Source organism: Panthera tigris, chromosome B2 (assembly GCF_018350195.1).
Source record: "Panthera tigris isolate Pti1 chromosome B2, P.tigris_Pti1_mat1.1, whole genome shotgun sequence".
Taxonomy (NCBI): Eukaryota; Metazoa; Chordata; class Mammalia; order Carnivora; family Felidae; genus Panthera; species Panthera tigris.
In genome coordinates, this window is record NC_056664.1 from 58,669,618 (window position 1) to 58,691,886 (window position 22,269).

The following is a 22,269-nucleotide window of genomic DNA, read 5'->3' on the forward strand; positions in this document are numbered from 1 at the left end:
CATCCTTTGAGTAGCTGAATTACAACACAATTTCAACTCCAAGGCTCACAGCATGTCTACTGTTAAAGGAAGGACATTAACTGGAAAGGAATGGGATCCTGAGTGGAAATATGGATGTATGGTAAGAACCTGATCAAGCTGGGTACACCAAATCCCTCAATTTGATGACTCTTCTTTCGCAGTGGAAGAGACCTCCCCCAGAGGTGGAAGCAGCCTCTTTACTGTCAGTATCACGGGCCTCTCCACTCCCTTCTGAGGAAATTAACCCTGCATTGCCTGAGGAAACAGTAATGGACTCACTTGAGGTAGCTGCTGCCCATGTCAGTGCTGATTCTTCTCAGGACCCACACTTAAAACCCCTCTTTGCTTCTAGGACTATAACTAAACTCAAATCCCAGCAGGCCCCTAATGGTGAGGTGGAAAGTACAACTCATTATACTCCAAAAGAAGTACTTAAATTTTCTAACTTATACAGACAGAAATTCAGGGAACATATATAGATTTAGATATTAAAGTTGTGGGATGATGGTGGAAGGAACATTAAGTTGGGTCATGACAAACTTATTAATATAATCTCAACAACAAATAACTGTTTAAAAACTGAAATTTTATATGTGCTTATAATTCTACTAAAGTTGATAAAGTTAGTGTCTATTATGATTAGCATCACCAATGATATAGTGAAAAATTAAGTATACTTTTTTGAAAATATCTCAGCCTACAGTTATATCCAGCTTGGTTTTTGCCAATATACTTCCATTCAAAATTCATATTTGGTGTATACATATAAAAAGTACAAATTTACTAATTAATCCCTATGACCTTATTTGATACCTTGTATCAAACTAAATAAATACATTTATGAAAACATGGATGGGTTGGTAGAAAACTGGATAGATAGATCAATATATAATGCATTATTTTGTTAGGGTATTGACCTAACAGACTAACAGACCTAACAGACTAACATTGACAGACTTTATGAAGCAATAAACTTGGATTATTCTATAGCTTATCAAAACATATTTTATTAATTTACATTTAATTGTGTAGCATTCATATAGTAAGCTATTAGATATTATATTAAGTAGTCATACAGGAATTCTATTCCTATTAAATGAAAATACAGTGAGATATTATCTTGAAAAGCAGGCTAAATTTTCTTCTCTTTTTTACATGTGTATACTCATGGGTATTTGATGTTTTCTGGCTAGGTTTTAGGTCTGAGTGAACTGGGTTTAGTGTTCTCTGCCATATTTTCTGATTTCACATAGATTACTGTCAACCTTTTTTTTTCCTGTTTAAAGGTTTCACTGACATTAATGTACTCACTTGAAAGAAAAATGTTTCAAAAACAAATATTGAAACTCAACATTCCTATGTAACTACTAAATATAACAGTAGTTTGAAAGGTATTATAGGTCCTTAGATACCTTTCCTAAAAATACAATATAAATGTTAAATTTTAAAACAAGAAATGGAAAATTGGATTTAATGTCTATGTCATTTTCTGATACATTTTATGGCTTAAATCTCTAAAATATAACTTTGCAATTATTTTATTGCTATTTTTACCATGTCTAATTTGTCCATTTTTATTTTTCACAGAATTTAAATTAAAAATCATCATTTGCATATTTGTGAGATCAGCCCAGGATTACCTTTAAGTTATAACCAAAATAACAAGATAGAGAAATCATATCATTTTCTGACAAATACAAAAAAAAACATTCCTCTGCTGCATTTTTGGCTGCTATTTTATAATACTTTTTAGATTTAGTCAGCAGTTCTGAAGCTTGTGCAGATTAGAAATCTCTTAAGAAATGCCCTGACAGCAACAAAATCTATGTTATCTTCTATTCAAAAAACAAAAAAAAAAAAAAACAAAAAACGATCATTCTGGAGAAGTACTTTCCTTCTGTGGCACTTGGAAGCTTGTTTATATATGTAGCAGCAGAAGGAACTTTTCAGAGAAATTAGAAAAATACAAAAATACAAAAAACTATGTAATGCCTACCCATAGAAAAATTATTAAGTAACAGGATATTCTGTAAATATTCAAATCCAGAATATTACTGGCATACCAAGTTGAATTGTGAGTGCAGAAGTAATTCAGTTCCTGATGAAAAGAGAATGGAATCTGAGAACTATATAATTTAACCTATAACAGTATGCAGAAAACTCAGGAAGAAAAATTGCCCAGCTATTGTTGGAACTTAACACATCTTGTATCAATATTCTGGATGATGATGTCACTGATGGCTGTGGCTTGTACTCATCATGAGGTTGCTGTGGCTAACAAAGGTAACCAGGGAATGAAAAGGAATTTCTGACCTGCCCGAATTTTCTCCCCAGTCACTTCTTTACTAAGCTTATTGAATATTATAAACACAGAAAATATGAAGTTAGATGTTACAGACAGTAAATTAATTCCAATTTGAACAATGTTATTTCCATACCTATACCTGTATACAATAAAACATGTTTATTTCAATTTCTGTTTTTTATTTACTCTCATTCTATTATTACTCAGTTGTTTATGAATTAAAATTATGATACAGTATGCATGTATCACACTTTGAAATTAACAATCTGGCCCTTATATATTATCTCAATCTCTGCCAAATGTAAACATGTCCTGCTGTCACTTGTTATTTCTTGCTTGTGAGTACCTTGCACTTCATGAGGCTTTAAAAGAACTTGGCTTCACCTCATTTGTCCTTCAAATATTATACTCTCTAAGCCCACAGGCAAAATTATTGACTACCCACCAAGTTAGATTCTTGATTGAATTAAAATTAGAATTTCTATATCTCTTAAATTAAGAATAAGGACCTAGAAACCCATGAAAATATACACATATCTGAAAATATACATATATCTTCAAGACTTAACATATGATGTCTTTATCAAACTATATTGTCCATGTGCTTAAGATTCAATGAAATGAAACAAAAAAAAAAAAAAAAAAATTCTACCTGAGTGTTAATAAGTCTTTCTTTGAAAGAACTAAAAATGCTTTGAATGAAGAAAGTTTAAAAAGTAAATCAAAATAAGCTATCAGTAACATGCTGATATTTATTTATGGCGTGTAGATTCAAACTGAAATTTAAATTTTTGTGGTCCTTGGATTCTTGACATTTGATGCAATTAAAAACAACTAACAGGATTTTGTCGTTTTGTTTTCTGCTGTGATTATTGTCTGGATGGCTGCTAGTTTGTTAGCTAGTTTACTGGTGGTTTTTTAACTTCAATGGGAAAACACACACACAAAAAAAATGAAATTGAGTGAAGCCTAGAATAGCTAAAGGACTCATACTCTAGTAGTATTACCACTTTCTATTAACATACTGGATTTTTCTCAGGAAATTCAAGAACCATTCAATATTCTTCATAACAGTGATGTGGGACAAACAGACACAGGGAAGATGGAATATCAACCTATATAATAGAAAAACAGAAAAAGAAGTAGGTGCTTTATAAAGATTATTGTCTCTAGCTGAAACAGGAGCAAAACTTAATTCTCCTTTAGCTACTTTGGCCCAGAATGGGTGATATTCATGCTTACATGTTTACTGTCATTTGCTTTGCAATACTCCATAGTTTAAAAATGAGCTCAGCATAAATGGTAAATATATCAATACAAGTATCTCTTGGGTAAGATGAATATATTGGGTCATTTCCCTGGGGAAGTTAATTTGTACTACTTCTGATGAAAAGCTGTTCATCTTCCATATTACTAGACGGTTATTTTATAATACTTTAATATAAATGTTTGACCTTTAGAAATCTAGTTCTTTTGGAGAAAATCCCAGATGCGCTTACAATTAGAACCATTGTCGAGTATTTTGTGTTGCCAGACCGCTAATTAAATTCCTGCACATAACCTTTTTCTTCCTGAAATGCAACATTTAGTAAATTATTTTATAATTATGCAAACATTGTTTTGCATATCTTTTGCATTTTAATGAATTTGGGGGAAACCACAATTTAGAATGAAATCAGAATATGAAAGAAAAGGTGTTGAACTAAAGCTAAAAAACTGCCACCTAATTGTAATGACAAACACTACTTTCAATGAGATTGAAATTCCTTTGCCATTTTAAGTCTCATCTTTTCTGCTTTTGAAGAAGTTTAAATACAAACTCACAAAGGACAGAATAAGAATCTTTCAGGTTGAAGAACTGTCCTCTTTCCCACAGCCTTTTCTTTAATATTACCTCTCAAATATGTGTCTATGGCTCCTGTCTGCTATTTGGTTAGATGAGTCTTCCATAAGCTCAAAGCCTAAGAATCAATGAGGGCAGAAATATAATCCACGTAATAATTCCCTTGATTTCAGCAGTATTTCAACCAGACACTAATAGAACAGTATATTAATAACAAGACTAAATGTATATTAATTGCTTAACAAAAGGAATTTTTGTGGCAGAATAATTACATTAAAATATTTGAATTTCTGGGGCGCCTGGGTGGCGCAGTCGGTTAAGCGTCCGACTTCAGCCAGGTCACGATCTCGCGGTCCGTGAGTTTGAGCCCCGCGTCAGGCTCTGGGCTGATGGCTCGGAGCCTGGAGCCTGTTTCCGATTCTGTGTCTCCCTCTCTCTCTGCCCCTCCCCCGTTCATGCTCTGTCTCTCTCTGTCCCAAAAATAAAAATAAAAAACGTTGAAAAAAAAAAAAATTAAAAAAAAAAATATTTGGATTTCTTAATCTGTTAAACATTTTTATCTCATATCCATTTCCTGCTCTTCAGAATATAATAAGTATACATAAGCCTCAAACTTGCATATGCGAGAATTTTGTAGGTAAAGACCTAGAAAGAGTGGCTCAAGTTGTGGCATGACTTGTGTGAAATAGTTGGTGTCTCAGTTGTCTGAACGTTTGCTAAATGCTATGATGTGCTTTAGAAAAGAACTGATAAATAGGAGTAAGAAATATTATACGACAGGCAATATCACATGATAGATATATAGATGGCAGATATATACTGTTGGGAAAATAAGTAAAGTTATGCACCTTAAGATGGCCAAGGGGACTAACCTAAACTGTAGTCCCTAGCTTAGAGACTCCTCTTCCAGGTTCTTCTTCCTGCCCCACTTGCCGCAAGCACCAAATTACTACTCATGCGGAATGCAGAAGTAACAGAGGATAAATTGTCCCCCAAGCTTGCGCTCGGAACTCAGATCTCTGGAGAGGGATCTCCTCTGAGCCTGCTGGTGTAAAATAAAACTCCGATCTCCACCAAGATCTCTGAGTGCCATTTGGTTTTTCCGGCAGCTATCCAGGCTGGTTACTTAACATATTTGGTTCCCTGACTGGGAAACCCAACCTCTATGGCCCATTGTTGCCGCCACTCTGGTAAAACGGCAAGGCAGTACTGAAAGAAGAATTGGCAGTCTCCCATTTGGTCTCTCAGCCCCGCCACTCCACAGTTCCCACTGGACTCAAGGAGACTTGGCAGGTGAGGACCTGGACCTGACATCAGATACTGGTAACGCCTGGGGCCCCAAAGAGCTGGAAGGGGGACCTGATCACTCTCCGGAGACCTCAGAGGTCTCATAGGTAGGAATTCTATGGGAGGCAATGTAATAACCTCTGGTGTGTACGTGTGTGTGAATGTGTGACTCGGCCTGGCTTGCCTGTCAAGTTCAAATCTGTGGCTCCACAGACGGGCACCCTTAAGGTCCCCAAAAGTCTACAGAGTCTGTGTGGGATCACCTGTGTCGTGGTGAAAGGCATACAGCCCAAGTCCTGGGCGGCTTCAGAACAGACACCAATTTCAAGTCACAAAGCTGAGTCCTCTATGACAAGCCTCAGCTAAAGTTCCCCCAGGAACAAGACCAGTGGAGCATCTGATTGATCCTCTCCTCTGAGAGGATACCCCCCACCTTGTCTGTCTGGGCGACATTGGACATGGGAAACGGATTAATTGGGTCAAAACAGAGTAAGCCCATGATCCTCAAGGTCATGCTTAAGAACTGCAAAAAGGAATTCTCAAGCATAGTTATCATAGTTAGTATGAAAATGACACCCAGGAAGTTAAGGACCTTTTATGAACTAGAATGGCCCACGTTCAATGTAGGATGGCCCTAGGAACATTAGACGTCCAAGTGGTCCAGCAGGTTTGGCGAGTAGTCACTGGAAACCCACATCAACCTGACCAATTTCCATATATCGACCCCTGGCTTGAAATTGCCCCAAATCCCCCACCATGGGTGTGATTCATCCATAACAAGCAGAGTCAGCCAAAGGTTTTAGACACCTCACCCAGAGACCTGAAGGAGACCCAGAGGAAGACCCTGCCTTTCCTCCACCTTACCCACCGAGGCCCAAACCCCCCACACTCCCTGCACAGGGGCCTGAAACTCCTCCACTGTCCATCTCTCCTCCACCCCTGGACCTGGAGAATCCTCTCTCACCAGGGTTAGCAGCCAGACTGCGCCCCATACCTGGACCTGGTGCTCTCCAAATGCCAGTAAGGGAGATGACAGAACCTGAAAGACAGAATGAGGATGGAACAGTCCAGCCCCGCCACTCCATAATGTATTATTAGCCCTTCTCTACAACTGACTTCCTTAATTGGAAACACAACACCCTATCACACCCTGAAAAGCCACAAGCAATGGTCGACTTGATGGAGTCCCTCTTCCAGACACACCGACCAAGTTGGGAAGATTGCCAACAGTTACTCCATACCCTGTTTAATACAGAAGAAAGAAGGAGGGTAATGAGGGAACACAACAGTACCTAGAAGACCACACACTGCCAGGGATCAATGATCCTGCTGCCTGGGCTCGAGCTGCCATGCCTAAAGAATGCCTGACATGAGACTTCACCACAGAAGAAGGACAGGCTCACATCCATTGGTACCAAGAGGCTCTCCTTTAGGGAATGCGAACTGGAGCCCCAAAGCCCGTGAACATGACTAAAATATCATCAGTCAGTCAGCATCCTGGGGAGTCTCCTGGAGACTACTCTGAAAGACTATGTGAGGGATACTGGGTATACATCCCATTTGGCCCCAAGGCACTAGAAAGTCAACTAATGGTAAATACCTCCTTTGTGGCCCAGGCCACTCCAGACATCAGGAGAAAACTCCAAAAGCTAGAGGGCTTTACTGGGATGAATATCACTCAGTTGATAGAGGTCGCCAATAAAGTTTTCATGAACAGGGAAGTCACAGCCTAGAGGGAAGCTGAAAAAAAAAGACTAAAGAAGAGGATCACCCTTCTCGCAGCAGCACTGAAAGAAAAGGACAATGCAAAGACGGGAAGCTTCAACCACCAAAGAGGGGAAAGCCCAGAGCCTCCTTAGCAAAACACCTATGTGCCTACTGCAAAGAAAAGGGACACTGGAAGAATAAGTCCCTGAATTGGAAGGGGCACCCAAAACCCAGGCAATATGGGGAAGAACCTTGAGAAGGGGACCTTATTGGTCTGGCCGAGATAGAACTGGACTGAAGGGGACCGGACTCTTTCTCTCTTGGCCCCCATGAGCCCAAAGTCTAAATTAAAGTGGGGGGGGGGGTCAGACAGTAACTTTTATGGTTGACACCGGGGCTGAACATTTGGTTGTCACTTCCCTGGGGGCCCTTTTTAGCCAAAAGAGAGCAACCATACTTGGGCTACTGGGACACAGGCGATACAACAACCCTTCTGCCACGCTCGACAATGTGAACTTGGGGGTCACAAGGTCCAGCACGAGTTCCTCTACTTGCCTGACTGCCCAATTTCCCTCCTGGGCTGAGATGTACTTTCCAAACTTGGGGCCCAAATGACTTTTGAACCCACTGGACATACCAGTCTCCAATTAAACCCGAGGCAGAAGGAAATGCTAGTCTTGGCAATTACCACACCAAGGGAAGAGGAATGGAGACTATTCTGTGCTGAAACCCAACCCTGTATTACATCAGAATTCAGGCTTGCTTTCCCCTCTGTATGGGCTGAAGATAACCTGCCTGGATTAGCCAGAATTGGGCCCCCATCATTGTTGATCTGATCCCCGGAGCCCAAACCCAAAGACAGAGGCAGTACCCCCTTCCACTCTAGGCTAGAATGGGCATCCAGGAGCACCTGACCAAGCTCAAAGAAGCAGGTGTCCTAACTGAATACCAATCAGCTTGGAATATCCCACTCTTGCCAGTCAAGAAGCCAGGAGGAGAATACCAGCCAGTTCAGGATTTGAGGGCCATTAACAAAGTGATGGTTGCCCTACACCCAGGGGTTCCAAATCCGTACACCCCCATCACTCAAATTCCAGGGTTGGCCAGATGGTTTACATGCCCAGACCTAAAGGATGTCTTCCTCTGCCTCCGCCTAACTCCTCAAAGTCAACCAGTGTTTGCCTTTGAATAGACTGAACCCTTTACAGGGTACCAGATGCAGTTAACCTGGACACGACTTCCCCAAGGATTCAAAAACTTATCCACTCTCTTTGGGGTAGCACTGGCTGCAGACCTCACCAAATTTCTGAGAGAAACTACAGGATATGTCCTCCTTCAATATGTAGATGACCTCCTACTTGCCAGCGACACCCAAGAGAATCATACAAGAGGCACAAAAACCCTCCTTCAACTCCTGTCTGACTCTGGTTACCAGGTCTCTTGGAAAAAGGCAGAGATTTGCCAACAGCAGGTCTGATACTGGGCTTCCTCCTCACACAAGGAAAAAGAGAATTAGGACTGGAAAGGAAAAAGGTTACCATCACACTGCTGCAGCCCCAAACAAAATGAGGTTTGCATGAATTCTTTGGGGCTGCAGGGTTCTGTCGCATTTGGATTCCCGGATTCTCAGCCATAGCAAGGCCCATTTATGACCTGGGAGGGGAGGGTGGTCAGACTGGGAGCCCCCCGCCTGGACTGAGGAAGCAAGGGCTGCTTTCACAGAAATAAAGTTCGCTCTGGGGTGACCCCCAGCTCTGGGCTTACCTGACTTAGAGAAACCCTTTAACCTCTTTGTACATGAAAAAGATAAAATAGCCCTCATAGTCCTCACTCAGACCATAAGGCCCTGGCAATAGCCAGTAGGCTACTTGTCAAAAAAGCTTGATTCTGTGGCTGAAGGGTGGCCACCGTGTCTTAGGGAGCTAGCGGCCACAGTCCTGCTCATCAATGAGGTGGACAAACTTACACTGGGACAAAAACTTAATGTTAAGGTCCCACACTTGGTCATGTTCCTCATAAATACACAGGGATATCATTTCCTCTCCAACTCTCGGTTGACAAAATATCAAGGTCTTCTCTGTGAAAACCCAAGGATCACTCTCAAAACAGTAAGGACACTAAATCCAGCCACTTTCCTTCCCATGGAAGAAGGGGAACCTGACCATGACTGTTCTGAAGTAACAGGTAAAATCTATGCCAGTCGCCTGGACCTCTAAGACCAGGCTATAAAAAACAAGGAGATCACCCTGTTCAGCGACAGGAGTAGTTATTTACAGGAGGGCACCCAAAAAGCAGAATATGCAATAACCCCAACTACCAAAGTTTTAGAAGCCAAGGCATTATCAGAAGGATGGTCAGCACAATGAGCTGAACTATACGCCCTAACCTGAGGCCTCATCCACAGCAAGAGCAAAGGAGTCAACATCTATACTCTCAGTACACCTTTGCTACTGTGCATGTACACAGGGCCATCTATAAAGAAAGAGGCCTCCTTACTGCTGTAGGAAAGACTATCAAAAATAAGGAAGAAATACTAGAACTCCTTGAGGCCATATGGCTGCCAGACAAAGTAGCTATCCTGCGCTGTAAGGGACACCAGAAGGGAAATGACCCCATAACTCAAGGAAATCGCCTGGCTGACAAAACAGCCAGAGCTGCCACCTGTGAAGACCCAGGCGAAGCTCCCACCTATACTATGACCCTGGTGCCCCCAAGGGATGCCCTTCTGCCCCTTTACACAAAAAAGGGAAGAAACTGGGCCTCAACAGAAGGGGGCACAATAAACAAAAAGGACAGTGGGTCATGTCAAACAGACACATCTTTGTCCCGTCATCTATGGAAAAACACCTGGTCCAAGAATATCACGAGCTCACACACCTGGGAAAAAACTGACCCTCAAAATGATGCCAGCCCCTGAGATCTTCAGCCCTGCTCCAGCCACACCCTAGAAGCTGGCTAGCCTGCGCATGGCAGAAGCTTGAGGAATCAGCGTGTGGACCAAGTCCGGAGGCTCAGATGCAACGCTGCCAACCCTTGCCCCTTACCAGTGTCATAACCCTGATCTTGTTCCTTACTATTGGATTAATAGAGGCTGCCCCACACCCTGGCTCCCTGCCCTGGCAGGACCCCTTCTTTCCATAATTTTACTTGTGACCATCAGCCCCTGTATCCTAAACACTCTGGTATGCTTCATTGTAAACACCATTGCTCGGCAAACTGCAACATGCATCTTAGCCCTCCAAGGGTACCAAACCCTAGAGCTAAAGGGTGATGCCTACTAAAAAAGATTTTTAAAAAAGGCATCAAAGGAGGGAATGTTGGGAAAATAAGTAAAGTTACGCACCACAAAATGGCCCATGGGAGTAACCTAAGCTCTAGTCCCTAGCTTCGAGACTCCTCTTCCGGGTTCTTCTTCCTGCCTTGCTTGCCATACATGCCAAATTACTACCAATGCAGAATGTGGAAGTAACGGACAATAAATTGTCCCCCATGCTTGTGCTTGTGACTCAGATCTCTGGAGAGGGATCTCCTCTAAACCCACTGGTGTAAAATAAAACTCTGATCCACAATAGATCTCCAAGTGCCGCTTGGTTTTTTCCATCAGCAATCCAGCCTGATTCCATAACAATACATACACATACATATATATATATATACACATATATACTTCACCAAAGATGTACATCTTTAAAATACATCACTACCAAGACATTTGATATGTAGTTACCGTCCCTTCATTCACTTAACTCATTTATTGACCTATTATAAAATATCTTTTCAGTATCAATATGAAATAAAATTATATTCAGACAAACAGAAAATGGATAATTTATCACAGCAGAAATGCTTAAAAGGATATGCTAAATGGTGATTGTCATGTATATGGTAAGAGAAAGCTATTGAAAGCCTGGAGATATAGGAAGGAAATAAACACAATAAAAGAGAAAAATGTGGGTAAATCTAAATAAATATTGCCTACATAAAATAATAACATCTTATGTAGTTTTAAGTACATGTAAAACAACAAATTCAAAAATATCCACATATCTGGAGGAATTAAATGTGCTAAAAGTGTGTCAGGACTATGCATTCTCTGGAATGTGGTACAAGTACTAATTTATATTAAAACATGTTAAACTAGGGGCATCTGGGTGGTTCAGTCAGTTAAGAATCTGACTCTTGATTTTTGGCTTGGGTCATGCTCTCACAGTTAGTGAGATTGAACCCTACATTGGGCTCTATGCTGACAGAGTGGAGCCTGCTTGGGATTCTCTCTCTCCTTTTCTCTCTGACCCTTCCCCACTTACACAGGCTCTTTCTCTATCCCTCAAAATAAGTAAACATTAAAAAATAAGTAACATGTTAAACTAATTAAAAATGTTGTAATCTGTAGGGTAGGCCTCTAAAAAGTAGTAAAAGTATACATAAACATCAAATTAATAGAGGGGGAAACAGAATGAGGAAATACTTAACCCATGCATAAGAATATAGGAAAGGAGCAACAAATGTAACATAGAAAAACTGAAACAAATGGAAAACAAATAACGTAGGGATACCTTTAAACCCAAATACAAAACAATTACATTAAATATAAATGGACTAAAATGTCCAAATGAAAGACAAAGGCAAAGGTAATATTAGAGAAAGGAGCGTCCCAGAAATAAGTGTTAAATAAGAAATTGTGTTAATCTATAAAAACATGAATTACAAGATAAACTGAAGATTTTGGAATATATGCTAAATAACATACCTCAAATTAAAAAAGCAAAATTTTAGAACTAGCTGGAAATTATTAAAAAGCAATTGTCACAGGGACTCTTACATTGCATGTGTGTGTATATATATATATGTACATATTTATATATGCACATGTGTATGTTTATATCTATGAAAACATATAGGGAAGTGAATCCAGTATTTTGCTACACATTAAAACCATATGGAAGCTGGGCATACAGACTGAAACATTTTTCTTCTTCAACAGAACTTTCAAACATTTGAACATGTTACACCTGAGGTAGCACCTAAATATGTCCTGAGATTATTCTTATCCCCAATTTATATGTAAGCCATAGAAAACAATTTTATATTAAAAAAAAATTATTTATTTATTTTAAGTGGAGGAGGGACAGAGAGAAGGAGACACAGAATCTCAAGCAGGCTCTGCACCATCAGTGCAAAGCCCAATGTGGAGTTCAAACTCCCGAACTGTGAGATCAAGACCTGAACCAAGATCAAGAGTCAGATACTTAACTGACTGTGCCACCCAGGTGCCTCAAGAAAAATAAATTTTAAAGAATATACGTAAATTACATTATTCCAAATATCCAAGCACTACTCTAAAAAAATTATATTCTAAGCCAGTACGGGCAGATGAGTCATAGGAATCCAACATTCATTACTTTTGCCCTCAAAAGGGTTCTTCTCTCTCCACTTCCTCACCAACACCTGTTGTTTCTTATGTTGTTAATTTCAGCCATTCTGAAAGGTATAAGGTGGTATATCATTGTGGTTTTGATTTGTATTTCCCTGATGATGAGTGATGTTTAGCATCTTTTCATATACCTGTTCGCCATCTGGATGCCTTCTTTAGAAAAGTATCTATTCATGTGTTCTGCCCATTTCTTAACTGTGTTGTTTGTTTTTTTGGGGTGTTGTTTGATAAATTCTTACAGATTTTGCATACTAACCCCTTTATCAGATATGTCATTTGCACATATCTTCTCCCATTCTGTAGGCTGCCTTTTACTTTGTTGATTGTTTCCTTTGCTGTGAAGAAGCCTTTTGTCTTGCTGAGGTCCCAATAGTTTATGTTTGCTTTCATTTCCTTTGCCTTTCAGCCTCTCTCTGCCCCACTAGCTCTCTCACTCTCTCTCTCTCAAAATAAATAAATAAAATTTTTAAAAATGAGATGCAAAACCACCTGGATATAGTAACTTTCATGACCTGATTATATATATATAAATTAATAACATTCTTTGACTTCCCTCTGTCAGTTCCAGGTTTGATAGAAAAACAATTAGGGACAAAGTGAGCTTTCTGTGGACCCCAATGAACTCTGTCAGTAAGAACAGACTCACCAAAGTCCTAAAGTATGTGTGTATTCATACTACCTCATACTGGGCAGGCCATCTGAGAAATAACCCGATATATTAGAACATTGATAATCAGTCATCAATACTTGAGAGTGTATAAAGGCACCTGGGTTCCAGCTAAAGCACAAATTTGGTTGAGGCATACCCTTGAATTTCTATAGGACTAGAAGTTAACAATGTGTAAAAAATGCATGGGATTTGAAAATGTTTCTACTGCCAAGGTAATTAAGATTTAAAAAGTAAAGAAAGTTGTCATCTGGAAGGGTAGAGAAACACAGAGCTGTGTAAGTCAAATTTACAATCTATGCCTATAGCAGAGAAAGAGTTTGCTTTTAAGATAGGGGACCTTACTATCTAAATCTGTTGAAAAGAAGGCAGGATATCAAGGGCTTGGCTCAGGCCCATTTTAAATAGGGAAAAGCTGGGCCTAATTGTATAGAACAGAATGGATCCTAATGCTAATCAAAGAGCTTCCTAGCCTCTTCTTGTTATCAAGACAACAATAAGAGGAGGAAAAAGAGAATTTGGTTACTTATGTCAAGAGCAGGAGAAACCCAAAATATTTGAAGTAAAGGCAAAGATAATTTTAGGTAAGAAGAGCTCTTATTTTGACTATAAAACATTTTAGAAACCAGCAGTGTTGAAAGTGTCAAAGTGACAAGGAAAAAAAAATTAACTAAAAAAAAAAGATAAAATTTTGATTCCATCACTAAAATATCATAGATACAACATGAGAATTGCAAAAAGACTATTGCCTGAAAAAAATCCATTGGAATTACTCTCACATTTCAAAATCTTTGTGGAACTTTGGGGCACGTGGGTGGCTCAGTCAGTTAAGCGTCTGACTTCAGTTCTGGCCATGATCTCACAGTTAGTGGGTTCGAACTCCACGTCTGGTTCTATGCTGACAGCTCAGAGCCTGGAGCCTGCTTTGGATTCTGTGTCTCCCTCTCTCTCTGTCCCTCCCCTGCTCATGCTCTGTCTCTCTCTCTCCTCCTCTCTCTCTCAAAAATAAATAAACATTAATTTTTTTTTAATATATCTTTGGGGCACTTCAGATAATAGCACTGGAATCAAATTTAAATTATGTAAGATCCACCCAAAGTATATGGCCTTACCATTTGATGGCATCACCTTAACTCCAGTAGTTAGTGGTCACCAGATTAGAATAGATAGGTTCCTTATGCTATGCTGAATGGCAGCCCATACTTAAAGCTCAATTTTACATTTTCATATACACACAAGCACTCTTCATGAATATAATGTAATGGGTTAGAAGAGTGGTTCTCAAAGTGTGGTTCGCGAACCAGCAGCATCAGCATCAGCCACACCTACTGAACCCTAGAATTACTGAATGAGAAACACCTGAGGTAGGGCTGACGCTACATATAGAGATAACATTTAACCTAGAAGTTTGCATATAAGGCTAAAATTTCCCAAAAAGATGACAGGATTAAAAAAGGAGGTAATCACCCTCATATGAAAGGTATGCTAACACCTTACAGATTTCTATAGGAAACACATGAGTTCATAGATGGAGGTGGAAAAACTAGATCAAGGGAAAAAAAGAGAGGGATAGAAACCAGATGGAAGGGGAGAAAGGGAAAGAAGAAATAAAATATAAACGGAAAAGGAACTAGGTAGAAGAGAAGAGATTGAATAAAGAATCTAGGTGAAGGGAGAGAGAACTGACAACTGGGAGAAGCCAGACAGAGGAAGAGAAAGGAGTGGAGAGAAAAAGTGGAGCACTGATTTTAAATTGCTCACAAAATATTCTTCTTTCAATGGGATTAATTCTGTACCCTTGGGAAAATTTAGAATTATCAGTTTCTTCCCATTTCACTGTGTGAAGAGTTTCAGAGTAGAAGTGAATATTTGGATATGAGGAAACCCACAGAGTTCTTTATAATTCAGTAGAAACAGACCTCATAGAAGATACATGCTTTCCTAATAATACTCACCAATGGTGGATATTACATGTGGTTGAACTATTTAGATTGTATTATATATATATATATATATATATATATATATATATACACAGTTCATGATCATACATATATAATAACATATATATATATAAAATACATAATTAATGATCATATAATTTACAGCCAATATACAATATTGATACACAAAATGATAGGATGCTCACTATGTGTGCACATACATATACATATGTACATATACACACAGAATATGCAAATATCAAAGGACGTTTTCTCTTAGTAATGGTATTAAGAAGAGTTAAATTCCATTCTTTATTCCATTTTATGTTAGTTGATTACTATTATATTTTCACTGAATTTTGGAGGACATTCTATGTTTACAAAACAGGTGTATATATGTGTTTTTCCCCTTAAGGCAGATACCTATGTTTCAACAATGCTAGCACATTTTATGTTATTTTATTTTTACTAAGAACATGTTTGAAATGTGAAATGTCAAGTAAGGAGACAAACTTTTTAGCAAGCTTACCAGAATTTATACAGCAAATATATTTTCATCTTAAAAAAAAAACTAATCTGGATGGCCACACATTTATTCCAATAATATCACCAATTCCATTCTTGGAACTTATCTTTTTAAATTAACTCCAAAACCTTCAGGATATTACTTTAAATATCAAACAGGGAAAATATTTTTCATTTTAAGATGGAAATCCACATAATGTTTAGTTGGGTCTGCTTAATAAAAGGGGATATCAAATTACACAAAACTGTTTTTCATTATTTTGCTTAAAATTAGGTGTGGTTTAAAAGTGACAATATTATTTTCTTCTGTGTGGCCTCCATACTGCTTTTTATAAAGCAATTAAACTAAAGAAGTTTTGAAATTATTAACAATTATTTTAATGTAAGACCAAGCATAAAATCCTCAAGTAATATAAATTTGAATGCTTAATTTCTGATATTTTTATATCAAAAGATGCCTTATTACTACACAGCCAACGTGAATGTCATCCTATATAACTTTACAGAAGATAAAGTATGTTTGTGGTTTTATGGAGTTTTTTAATTTTACTAATGGAGCATTAAACTGACTGAGAAAATACTGAAACTAAGTTTTATTTTTAATGCAAGCACTCAGTATGCTTAGGCAGCCAAAGAGGAGGTTGAAGGGCAATACTGAAGCTGTTTAGGAAAATTATTGGGAGGTTATGGCTGCCTGTTTTTCTCCACAGACCTTTGACATATATATCATATTCTCTATGGTTCAGCCTGGACTTTTTAGCCTCATTTGCATGAGCCAAGGCTGCGTAGTCAGCAATGTAATTGCCCAAAGAAACAATCCTATTATTCTAAGTGAAGATATTGTTACTTTGCTAAATGAGAAAGCAGCCTACAGTACTAATCATTAGCTACATTTGAAATACATTAAAGAAATGTGCTAACATTATCCAGTAGAGAATTTGAGTTCTCAGAAATACTTGCCTGTAGATCCTGGGACACAATTGCAGAAGAAATAGCCACTTAAATGTATACTGGCTGCTTCATTTTTGCAGGGCACAGATTTACAATCTTTGGTTTCTATTTCACAGACATTTCTTCCATGTCTTTGCAGACCACTGTTGCACTTGTGCAAATGGACCAAGCAGAGGCCATGCACTGATGTACTCTGGTTTCCTAAGTAATCCTCAGCATTGAGGATACATAATGGGTCCATGGAACCAAGAGAACAGCTGCATCTGCAACATGCAAAAACACAAAATCCAATTAGTCATATAATTTAAATATTTATCACATATGTACTTAAATACACAGGATAGCAATACAATAAATATGGTTGTGGGCACACTTTTATATATTCTTATGGAAAATGTCCATACTGGGCACCTGGATGGCTCAGTTGGATGAGCATCCAGCTCTTGGTTTCGGCTCTGGTCATGCATGATCTTGCAGTTTGTATTTCAGGCTCCTCACTGACAACGTGGAGTTCTCTTTCTCCCTCTCTTTCTCTCTTAAAATAAATAAATAAACTTATAAAAAAAAAAAAAGAGGAGAAAAGAAAATAAAATATCCATCCTGGGTCACTGAGTCAGTTAAGCATCTGACTTGATTTCAGCTGAGGTCATGATCTTAGTGAGGTGAGATAGACCCCACTTAGGGCTTCACGCTGAGTATGGAGCCTGCTTGGGATTCTTCCCCTACCTCTCTCTGCCCCACCCCCTTCAAAATAAATAAAAAAAGAAAGAAAATGTCCATACTTGGCAAACTTAATTTTGCCTTATTGTGCAGAATGAGTGAAAAGAACTTTGGTGAAAGACAGAGGTAGACTCAAATACAGGTTCTGCCACTTTAATTTCTATGTAACCTAGGACAGTGTCATTAACTCTGGTGAGACTAAATGACAAGGTTAGTGTCTCTGTGTTCGTCAGGACTTATGTAAAAATTTGCAGTACTGTTTTGTAGTGTGACAAATTAGCTTCTGCTGACAATTAGCTTCTTTGATTGCAATATAAGTGCTTGCAATAAACTTTTGTCAAGGCATTCATTTCAAAGACATTTATCCTGAATAAACACACTGCCAGCTACACAACTAAGGCCCCACCGGAAGTTCCCCTTTTTAGAAAGACCTGGTTGACCTAGACGACTGATCTTTTGCGTGACTCTGCTTTTCCCTCGCCAGGCTTTAATTTCCGCTGACTGGTGTGTTTTAAATTCACCAGCATAGTGAACTCAAGAATCCCTAGATACCACCCTCACCTCCCCCAAAAAGCCACAATTCTAGATCTGCCCTCTCTTTACCTAAGATGCAACCTCTCCCAGAAGCGAACCCTGTGCTGGCCAGAACCGGTGGTTTAAAAAAAAAAAAAAAAAAAAAAAAATTCAAAGTTTCCTGATAATTGTTGCTGAGGTGCATAATAAGAATAATAAAATAATAAAAACCACCCAGAGAGTCTTGTAGCAACACTGGCCTGTGGAAATACTTGCGAGGGCTGTCAGAAGTTAACATGGGCCCAAGTGCTGTAGGCCGCAGGCATTCCCAGCAGCGAAGTGAGTGTCCCAGACCTAGGCTGCTGGCGGGTGAGTGCCAAACACCCCAGGCATGATTAGCCGATAGCAGCACTATGGATAGGCTGAGAGGCACAAATCAAGTTTGAAGTATTTAATCTCATGCCTATGAGAAATGGGTTTTATTTTTTTTTTATTTTTTTTAACATTTATTTATTTTTGAGACAGAGAGAGACAGAGCATGAACGGGGGAGGGTCAGAGAGAGAGGGAGACAGAATCTGAAACAGGCTCCAGGCTCTGAGCTATCAGCACAGAGCCCCACGCGGGGCCTGAATCACGAGGCTGAGATCATGACCTGAGCCGAAGTCCGACGCCTAACCGACTGAGCCACCCAGGCGCCCCTAGACATGGGTTTTAATTAATAATAGTTTTTATTCATAGTATTCATTCATTTCTATATTAATTCCATAAATATATGTTTGCATTTTCTATATGACTGGCATTGACCTAAATACACTGAACATCCATTCTTGTTTCTCAACATACTTCCCTATATGCTAGGCACCACCTTGGGTAAAGTGGATTATGATATGCCATTTTAATACAATTATACACTGTATAATATGCGCCCATTTATTCCTTTGAATATTGTACATACATGCATGCATAAAAAGCATCAGAAGAAGGATGCATAAGGTGATGAAGAAACATAAATCACAGAGATAATCTTTGGTCTAAAGTAAAGTGTTGTGATTTTAAAGTATCCTTTGCTGGGGCGCCTGGGTGGCTCAGTCGGTTAAGCCGCCAACTTCAGCTCAGGTCACGATCTCGAGGTCCGTGAGTTCGAGCCCCGCATCGGAATCTGGGCTGATGGCTCAGAGCCTGGAGCCTGCTTCCGATTCTGTGTCTCCCTCTCTCTCTGGCCCTCCCCCCATTCATGCTCTGTCTCTCTCTGTCTCAAAAATAAATAAACGTTAAAAAAAATAATTAAAAAAAAAAGTCCCTCTAAAAGTATCCTTTGCCAACTATTCAAGGGGCACTTAAGATAATCATATAAACATGTCAATGAGTTGAGAAGAGCAATGTCAAATTACTTTTCTTGTTATTATTAATGAAAATTAACCTACTGAACCTAAGTCATTACACTCATAAATTTATATGATGGTAGGTGTTTGGATCCAGCAAGAATGTTAAAGGCCAATTAGTTCAAATCTTTCTTCTTGTAGTTGTGAAAAATTTATCTGTTTAATGCAATTTGCCAAGGATCACTGAGATTGTTAATGGCAGTCAGTATAGTTGATGCTTTGATATATTCAAAGCACTGGCCTTGGAAAGGGAACCCTGATTCTAATTCTTCTCTAACTTATTTAGAAGTTACCGTGCCCTAGTTTTCTCATCTGTAAAATTATCAGTACTATATCTCATAGAAGAGGATTACATGTGTTCATTACTGGGAAGGTAAGTCTGCTAGCAGTCATATCATATGTGCATATGTTTGCTTGAAATAAAGTTATTGAACATGGACTTGGCAGCTATAAGTGGAGACTGATAATAGTAGTTTATTAGAAATTCAAGTAGAATGATATAATTTTTCAATATGGTTAACAAATTCTAATAAACTTCTGAATAAAACATAATATGTACTTGATTAACGTGAAAGTTTCATTCCTGGAAAATCCAATGATTATTAAAATTTTATAAAAATATTTTGTGTCAGTATGTAAAATAGAGTTTAGACACTTGCTCAGATATTTATAAAAAAAAGTTTTATATCCACATTAATATATGTTGGGACTTTTGAAAATGGTATAAACCATGGAATGCTTTTTATTGTTGTTGTTCATGGAACTATTCTGTGCGCTGAAAAATTTATAACATTCATTATCTACCACTCACCTGCTAAATGACAGCTGTTTCAACCAATTATACTGAATATTAGAATGACCCTAGAAATTTCCAAAATGTCCCCAGAATGCAAAAGCATCTCTTTGAAAATCATTGACCTAAATAAATTTCTCCAGTTTACTAAAGCACTCACCCAGTCTTGTACAAGTATCTGGAACATTTTTCATCCCAATTAATACTACAAATTTAAATGCTGATATACATGTATATATGGATACCCAGTGCAAAGATAAATTGCTACTAAACTGAAAGCTTTTCAGTGACAAGTACATCAGTTTTGTTAAAAAAAAAAGTCAGGAAAATTATAATGGCCCACATATATTATTTATAATTTTTAAGTGTTCTTATAATTTCATAGTACTTTTACTTTGAGAAAATAAATTGGACTAAAAGATTTCATGAATGTATTACTAACTTTATTATTAAATAAGCCAATTTGAATTATACTTAAGTTTGAAACAAGTAATGATACGATTGAAGAACAAAGCAAAACATGTCTGTTGAAAATACGGTCTCATTTATAAATACTGTGATTTAAATTTTTTCATTATTTAGTGTTTTAACGGGAAATGTATTCTTGGAAGAGAAGAAATTAAATACATCACTCTACTTATTCCCCTAAGTGCTAAGACTAGGATCCATATGCCTTATATACAGTGGATGCTCCATTAATATTGTTTGACTATATAACCATCAAATGTATTTTAAAATTGAATTATGCTCAAGAGAAAGGTCATCTTAAAGGTTCTGAATAAACAGCTTCATGAAATTCCAAGTCTTGGAAGATAATTTCAAAAGTAATGCAAAAAGGTTAGACCTATAAAAAGCTATTTAGATATAATGAAGTAAAATAAAAAATCTGGCCCAGGTAGCACAAAATCATATAACATGCATACATTTTTATTGTTTGACATATGAAATTAAAGCATGAAAAGTCATAGAGCCTGAAGCTATAATATAGTCAAACTTTGACTTTATATCATAACATATGCATTGGTTTGCACCTAAAAGAAAAAAAAAAAAGACACGTCAAAGATAATTGTGTATACATTAGCTAAGTTTCAACTCATGCTATAGTTGAAAATTAATTATACAAAAGTGCTTCCTTTAATGAAGTTTGTTATAATTAATTTTTGGCATGGATACAGAAAACACAATGATATCTACTTTAGAATTACTTAAATGAATTAATGACCTCTATATCATTTTACTCTAAAATTTAGAGACACAAGGTTATCACACTGTCCAGAGCACAATAAAAAGAAACAAAACAAAACAAAACAAACAACAAATATATATATACACATATATACATACACATATATGTATATATGTATGTATTTACATATATACATATGTTATATGTATTATGTTATGCATTATATTGATATATGTATTTTATATACACTTATATGTGTCTTATATTTATACATATATATGTCATATTAATATACACATACATATGTGTGTGTGTGTGTGTGTGTGTCTGTGTGTATAAATTCAGTAGACAAAAGGATTCAACGACTAGAGAAATGTGGTTTAGTGGTTCAAAACTAATCATAAACAAACAATACATACATATATGCACACATACAGTAAGCCATATTTATATGCAGTTCAGTTTCCTTTCTTTCTTTTTTTTTCTTTTTCTTTTTTTCTGAGACTAAAATGTAACAAAACTTGCCTGGAAGCCAGAAAAGTATTCATGGCATATCCAAAAATTAAAAATAAACACAAAACAAGACATTCAAGTTCTTTAATTAGAAAAGTCATCAATATCATAGCAAACATTAAAAGTCTTAGAAATTAATAATCATCAGACTTCCTGGTTCAGAAGTAACTTAAGAAAAACCCTGATCAAAATATATTTCTGTGGCATAGTCACCTAAAGCTGTATTTATATAAGCCTCCTAACGCTACAGAAACAGGTTTTGAAACTATACTTGATTTTATCATATACTTTTAGATTTTACACTTTAAAACAAAACTTTTGCTTATAACTGAAAAATAGTATTTTGCTTATATTTAGCATTACATGGAAAATGTGAAAATTTAAAAAATAGATCATTAAAGAAACGAGTTTATTTTAAAGGTCCCAGAAAGAAAGCCAGAAAATTCATTGCTATAACACAAATTACTTGTATGTTTAG

At 37.5% G+C, this 22,269-nt stretch overlaps 1 protein-coding gene across 1 annotated transcript in view; it reads right to left on the minus strand.

Moving 5' to 3' along the window:
• The window catches only part of EYS (eyes shut homolog), a 1,764,056-nt gene that overhangs the window by 1,401,406 nt on the left and 340,381 nt on the right, over positions 1–22,269 (minus strand). Inside the window, 2 exon segments of the mRNA XM_042986616.1 lie at positions 16,299–16,301; positions 16,689–16,946. Coding sequence (XP_042842550.1) covers positions 16,299–16,301; positions 16,689–16,946 — 261 coding nt within the window.